The sequence below is a fragment of the Patiria miniata genome, unplaced genomic scaffold (genome assembly GCF_015706575.1).
Source record: "Patiria miniata isolate m_02_andy unplaced genomic scaffold, ASM1570657v1 HiC_scaffold_7, whole genome shotgun sequence".
NCBI classification, from domain to species: domain Eukaryota; kingdom Metazoa; phylum Echinodermata; class Asteroidea; order Valvatida; family Asterinidae; genus Patiria; species Patiria miniata.
In genome coordinates, this window is record NW_024037074.1 from 42515595 (window position 1) to 42523389 (window position 7795).

The 7795-nt window shown below is 38.7% G+C and overlaps 1 protein-coding gene across 1 annotated transcript; it reads left to right on the top strand.

Annotated features, from left to right (window-relative positions):
- The first annotated feature begins 241 nt into the window (after nucleotides 1-241).
- LOC119746467 (dehydrogenase/reductase SDR family member on chromosome X-like) lies at nucleotides 242-3940 on the top strand. The gene is made up of 2 exons (XM_038223430.1): nucleotides 242-391; nucleotides 2886-3940. Exon 2 carries the CDS (start codon nucleotides 2903-2905, stop codon nucleotides 3734-3736), a length of 834 nt encoding a protein of 277 aa, XP_038079358.1. The 5' UTR covers nucleotides 242-391; nucleotides 2886-2902; the 3' UTR covers nucleotides 3737-3940.
- Nucleotides 3941-7795: the final 3855 nt, after the last annotated feature.

Below are 7795 nucleotides of genomic sequence, written 5' to 3' on the forward strand. Positions count from 1 at the left end.
GTGAAACTTATCGCGTACGTACGTGAAACTTATCACGTACGTACGTGAAACTTATCACGTACGTACGTGAAACTTATCACGTACGTACGTGAAACAGAAAACTTATCATGTACGTACGTGAAACTTATCACGTACGTACGTGAAAAAAAAAAATGTGTGGCGGTAATGCGTTTCCGTACATAATGGATGTCATTTGGGAGAAAAAAAAATCGCCGCCGGGGGCGGCAACCTCAAAACAAAAATAGCGCCACCAATATACGGCGAAGGGCTAGGTACGGTACACGCAAGGTGAACAGCAGCTAGCTGCATGCCGCACATAATTTTGCTGGTTTCTGATGTTCGTTTCTGCCCATTTAAGGCCGTATTTAATAACATTATCCAGCAATCTGAGGTAATGTATCAATGTGAAAATTATGACTCCATTTTATGCACACCAAACTGGGTCATACGTGTAAGACCCATAATTCTAGGGGTAGCCACTTAACCACACTTCTTTGGTTGTGTACAAAGTCTATGGAGAATCATGGAGCTACCTTTTTATACTACTCCATCATCCATCATGTCCATGGGAGAATCGAGTGCATTTTTAGTATTTTCAGTATTTTCATTTTTCTAACTGAATTGTAACGTTAAATGTTCTCAGTCCCAGATTCATGTCTTTTCAACATTTGGAAAGAATTCCATACTGGGACACCACTTACTTGCCGCCAAACTCATCAATTTTCACCTCACCTTGTGATTTCACCCAAGATGAATCCAGGACAAAATGCAGGAAGTGATCCTGAACTGTTGCACTGATAGTACTTCTGTCACGGTACAGCCATGCAATTTGTGTTCCTGTGAACGTTCGGTTCATGGTGGAATACACGAATACATTTGTAGGTCCTACACTGCCAAACTGGCCACCGCTATGCATAGTTTGGGTCCCTATTCCTGATAAGAGAACGACAATCAACATTTACGGTATCAAAATAGTTGGCGACCTTCAAAAGCAACAGGAATGTCATGGAAAACAAGAGCTTGACGAGGGCAGAGATTGATATGTTTTCATTTTTTGAGGGAAATTGTGAAATGCAGTGGTTATTGTTATGGCAGCCATAATACGATTTTCAACTGCAATCGTTATGGGAACCGTTTGGTTCCCTGACCAGTTATAATAGTATTCAACGTCAGGATCTTTGGCTGTTGGAACTAGACTATGGTCAGTATCATTTAACCGAATGGTTCTCGGACCTTATTTCCCTTTAAAAAAAATCCTTCAAAGCTACGGAGTACAAAGAAGAAAATGAAATCTACTTTTCAAAAGAACGATTTGATTAAAAACATGAAAGTAAAGAAAATTATTAAAATCATTTTTTTTTTTTTAAGTTTGAGCAGTACAGCAGCGGTTTCGAACCCTTCCGGCACAGTAGTCTATCGAGCTAACAAAGCAATCTGGTTGGACGGGTTGAACGTGGGTTTTTAGATTCGCGGTGGCTATCGTTACGGCAGCCGTAATGCATTTCCCATTTTCTATCGTTACGGTAGTAGGCCTACTGCAACTTTTATAAAAACATGAGAAGAAAATATAAAATTAGATGGAAAAAAGTGAATTTGAACGTTATGAAATTCGGACTTTATTTCCCTTTTAAAAAAAATCCTCCAAAGCCTCAGGTTAGAAAAGGAAAACAATTCGAGTGCAAAACTGAGATGCGAACCCGCAACCTCGCGGTGCAAAATCCTACCCTCTATCGACTGAGCTGTCGCACTGCTCACTAAAACGTGGGAAAACAAATAATTGTATGCCTGCGTGCTATCAAAAAAGTATCGTAGAGGGCGCTAAACAACGGCTGCCGTAACGATAACCACTTCGTTTTAGATTTGCAACATTTTATGATTTGCAAAATCATAAATATAGCACTTGATAATTACGTTACGGTTGCCATAACAATATTCACTACAAAAATGTTTTCTTGATGCTAGGGTTAGTTTCAGTATTAAAACACAAACGTTTTCAGACAGTAACAACTGTCAAGGTCTACAGTGTTCAAACATGGAGGAATAAAAATGAACATAACACACAGTTAAAGGGGTACTGCGTCCTGAAATCCCCGAAAATGTCATGTTTTGGATTGTTTACTTATCCTATTTCAAACATCTGGTTGTAAGGAAACCATCCCAATGTCTTACCATTCCCGAGAAAAGAAAAAAAAACCCGATTGTTTACATCCGACATGACAGAGTATGATACGTGTTTCCTGTCGTTTTCATACAATGTACGATACACGTTGTGTGTCTACACAACGTACACACGTACGTACAGCACTGTGCTCACGAACAGCGGTGACCAATCACCAATGCACAAAATGTGATTTAATACACGTCCGCTAAAAGCGAACCCTTACGGCTGGAATCACAACTGGCACAAACAGCCCGACTTTTTGGGGTCGCAAAAGTGGACCCCGGAAGTCGTTCTCGCACGAATAGGCTAACACAAAAATACTACAAAAGCGCCCAGGTTTTAAAGGATAGTTATGTGGATGTTTATATCCTACATTTATATAATATATCCGATTATCTCGTTCAAAACGCGTTTTGTAGCCCAATTGGGCTGTTCCAGGACGCAGTGTCCCTTTAAACCATTAGCATCTGGACTCCATTTTCATTGTATTACATTGTGTTTATTTACTGAGAAATCAATGAAACAATAGAGTGCTGGGGTGGTTTTGGCTGCTACAGTGAGTAATAGGCAGGGAAGTTTCAGGCGCTACAGTGACTAAAGGGTTAACAAGATACTGATTTTCTTATTTTAAGAATGAGTTTAACTTAAAAATTGCATGTCAGGTTTATCATAATTTGTCTTGAAAAATAAAATGACACTTTCTTTTTCTTTTTCTGATTGGCAGATTCTTTGGGTGTAACCATGTCTGCTGCATCGATGGTTGGTCGCATATTCCTTGTAACTGGTGCCTCAGATGGCATTGGTAAGCACACGGCCCTACGGCTGGCCCAGACTGGGGCTACGGTACTGATGCACGGCAGGAACACAGAGAAAATCCATCAAGCCAAGAGCGAGATCGCAGAGAAGACGGGCAGCAAGTGTCTGGAGGTCTACACCGCCGACTTGGCCTCTCTCCAACAGGTCCGTCGTTTGTCTGAGGAGATCCACAACAACCACAGTAGCTTAGACGTCCTCATTAACAATGCTGGTGTGTTTTTGCCCAAACGGGAGGAGTCAGAAGACGGTCATGAAATGACATTTGCAGTCAACGTCCTTGCACCGTTTCTCTTAACATCCCTTCTGATGGACCTCCTCAAGACTGGCAAGGCCAGCCGCATCGTTCATGTCAGCTCCATCTCACATCTCAACTGCTCCAAGATCAACTTGGATGATCTGAAGACTTTGAAGCATGGTTATGGTGACGGCCGTCCCGCTTACGCCCTGTCCAAACTCTGCGAGATCATGTACACATACCAGATGGCTGAACTCCTGCGAGACACCAACATAACGGTGAACTGTCTTGATCCAGGGACAGTCAACACCAACATGCTCATGAAGGCTTGGGGGCCGATCGGTATTCCAGTCAATGAAGCGAATTCACAGTATATTGCAGCCACTGATCCTGCGTTGGACGGGGTAACAGGAAAATATTTTGTAGATGATAAGGACACTAAATCCTCAAACCTCTCATATGATAAAGATTTGCAGGACAAGATCTGGGATATTCTTGTCAAATTGACAGGAGCTGTGTTCTAAACAAAGAAATAATAGGCCTACTAATTGACATAAAAAATAATAATACGGCCAAAAATAAAGTCTTCGGTTTCTGGTCTGTGCGCGCATCGTCGTAGCAATGCTTGTCGGCAAAATCAAAAACACAAAAATTTCAATTTTTTTTTTCAATTTTAACGTGTTCTAGATGGGTTTACAATCGAGTATAAGCTTTATGCGGCCTCTCTGGGCTCCCATATATATTGCACTAAATTTAGTTGGGCACCATTTGCAGATTGTGTTGTAATGTGTAATTGTGCGTCTGGAAGCCAGACTGAGGGAGTGATGGTCGTGTATCTGGAACCCGTAAACGCTTTTTAATCAGGGCAATATGTAAGGGAGCAGACTAATGACCAGCCTAGCAGCACATGCACGATGTCGATGTTGCTGTATGGTCTGACGTTACCGTTTTATCTGATTTTTGTCTTGACTATCCAAATTTCCCGAAGAACGTTCTTTTACTGAGGTCACCTCAAGCTCCAACCTGAAGGATATTTTTGAGAGTTTTAAGGCAATCAAAGCATCATCTTCAACATCAGCCGACATTTGAAGAAAAAAAAAAGTAGGGGAAACAAAACAAAAAAGCAGCGACGCCGCACCACTTTTGGGGCAAGCTCCATACCAGAAACCGAAGACTTTTGTTTACATAGATCAGGTACAGAAAATCTGTTTGCTACCTCAACCAATTTGGACCTTCAAACATTTTATTAAGAACTTCTGCTTGTATAAAAATGACCTAGCACAATTTGAGCTATTACATGTACGTAGAATGCTGCAGTAAAAAAAAAAAAAAATTGTTTAGAAAAATTATGGTCACTGAATTTGTGATGACTAATCATTATTGCAGGGAGGTTAATTTTTTTGTACATTTATTCAGAAGAATATTAATGGACATTAATTTGTTCACTATTCAGGCAATTTTTTTTTTCAGAATTGAAAGATTTTGCATGCGGGTTGAAAATTCTAAAGGACAAAGACGAGAAGGAAGCACGTCCTTAAATGGGGCGTGGGCTGTGAATGCCCCTTTCCCTCCACTATTATTGGGTTGTTGGGACAAACTAGGAACCATAAACAGATGGTCAGTCTCCTGCTCCATCATGCTTGAATTTCTGAAAAATTTAAAAACTTTTTTTTTAAAATTATGTAGAGAGAAGTGAGTGCATAAAAAAAAATTCTCTGCTAACTGCCCATCCTGCTTTCATCTGGAATATCTTTTTCTGACACCTCGTGTGTGAATTCTAAGAACACTTAAAGCTACAGTCCATCATTTGTAATTTGTGCATTTTGTTCGTTTGAAGCAACAAAAGAGTTCAAAATCTAATGAAGGATACTGAACAACTAACCTGATGAAGTTTCAGCTAAGCTTCAGCTGTACATTCCGAGAAAAACAGCATTCTAAGATCTCAATTTCAAATCAAAAGTTACTGAATCATGTTTTGAATTGTTTTGAATTGCAGCTTTTGAAAAACAGTTCGTTTGATGAAAATGGAACACTGCCTGTAAAGGCGACGTCGCGCACTGATCCGACGAATTACAACAACCGCGCGCGTGTGCGTCGTTCCAATACTTGTGCGCACTGCGCTGAATAAAAAAACGGACTATAGCTTTAACATATTTGGTTACAGCTGTGCTCTCCCTCCCCCAAACAGTTCGTTTGATGAAAATGGAACACTGCCTGTAAAGGTGACGTCGCGCACTGATCCGACGAATTACAACAACCGCGCGCGCGTGTGCGTCGTTCCAATACTTGTGCGCGCTGCGCTGAATAACAAAACGAACTACTAATTTAAATTTTCCTACGGTGCTTCTTAAGAATCACCGTTGGAAATGCCTTCTTTCATTGATTACTTCAAAATGACAACTTCCCAGAAAGAATAATTTCACAGGGGGTTTAGTTCCCTTACTATCTTTCAACCAAGTTTGTTTTTCAACAATAATTACGCCAGTTACTTTTCGGATGGCTGCAAATGATGGACTATAGCTTTAACATATTTTGTTACAGCTGTGCCCTCCCTCCCCCAAACAGTTCGTTTGATGAAAATGGAACACTGCCTGTAAAGAATAAGAAAAAAACAACACCCAAATGTACAAAATGTGTTTGAAACTTGATTGGATATTAAATATTCCCCTTCGTTGTTGTCCTTGGATAGTTGAAATTGTGGTTGAGAGAGGGAGTGGTGGCTATGTTGAGGGTTGTCATTAGAAATTTATGAAAAAGTCAACATGGACGTTGATCATGTTAACAGAAATTCACGTCATCAGCCATGCATGCAGTATTTTTCACCTCTGTGCTCACTTTGAAGAGTTCCTCTGTGTAATTTTTGGGCAATAAGGAGACCTCTATGCCATACTAGACCTCTTGAACATAGCATGTTTTCAAAAGAAATTATTTACAGAAACTACAACTCATGGATTGATTTTTCACGTTTTAGACTTTACGGATATTTATCTAAATAGTACTGCCGTGCAGTGATTATGTGAGATGTACAATGTACTGTTTTGTACACTAAATTTGTTTCATGTTCAAGAATTTATTAGTTGTAATAAATTTCTGCTTCTAGTTTTGCGACAAATTTCACTCCTTTCTTCAAAGTCTACTAATACGATATTAAATATATGCAGCCATCATTTGGTATAGGAAATGTGATGCAAATTTAAAGGGAAAATACAACATTTGCAAACATCAAAAAATAAAAATACTTAATCATTTTGAAATACTTTGCTGGACTGTTAGTGAATGACAGTGTAAAGCCCCTGGTATGCCGTCATTTTCAAGAAAAGTGGTATTTTTGTATCGAATTCCAACGCTGATCGGCCGATCAGTGTTGGAAAAAAAACTGGCTTTTTTTCAAATACTAGCCCCCGTTTACAATGACCTTACAATTCCCCAATATATGTAAACTGCTCTGTTTTTTCTTAAATGGAGTCAGGGAACCAGACTACAGGAAAATGATTGTTTTTCTTGGTTTTTATAGCATTTTCGAACCCAAAACCTCAAAAAAGTCAGTGTACATAACTATATTTGCTATATATTTCCAACCCCCCAATTCCATCCATTTCTGAAAATTACAGCAAAAGCAAATGATGTATATTCCCTTTAAACTAATGAGGATTATAACGAGGCTTTGCCTTGCCCGCTCCTTTTATTTCAGGATATTCATCGTGGTTGTTTCATTTTGCTGAACAACTACTTGTGCACTTATTCAATCTCTCCATTTTTTTTCTGGAAAAAAACCTTCTTTTTTTTTTTAACCATCACTGCCCAAGCTTCTAGACTAAAATATTTGAGTCATAATGAACATAGAACTAGAAACACAGAGGAGATATGGACAACATGGAATCGGTTACAAAGAACACAAATCATTTTATTCATACAATCAAACAAAGTATATCGGTTAAAGATGTGTTCACAATCAATTCAGGTACAAAATGAGTGATGAGATTTGTATTTACTATAATTGTGTGATATTTGTGTCTTTAAATTCTATTTTCAAGATCACTTTTAACATTTACATTTTGTGGACAAAACTCAGAGAAGATGACATTCCTTAATGGACTCATTCCTTTAAAATAACACAAAATGTCAGCTTAAAAATTGCTGAATAATACAAATCAAAGTACAGATGCTAAATTAAATAATACCAAATATTAGTTCTTTGTACAATATAGTTTACACTTGGGCATTTTCCAACTTGGGCATTTTCCAACTTGGACATTTTCCAGCTTGGGTATTCTTTACAGTTTGAAGTGCGTTGGTGTATACATTGATGTATTAGCATGTTGACGTTGCTAAAATTAATAAGAAAAAGGACCCCCCCCAAAAAAATAAAGGATTGCAAAGAACCGGTTCTTAAATTTTTTGAAATAGGATTGAAGATGGTCAGCCATAGTAGACACCACCTTTTAAAACGATGGGAAAAAATACCAATGATAACCTGCTATTATGTCGTTAAAGGGAATATACATCATTTGCTTTTGCTGTAATTTTCAGAAATGGATGGAATTGGGGGGTTGGAAATATAAAGCAAATATAGTTACACTGAC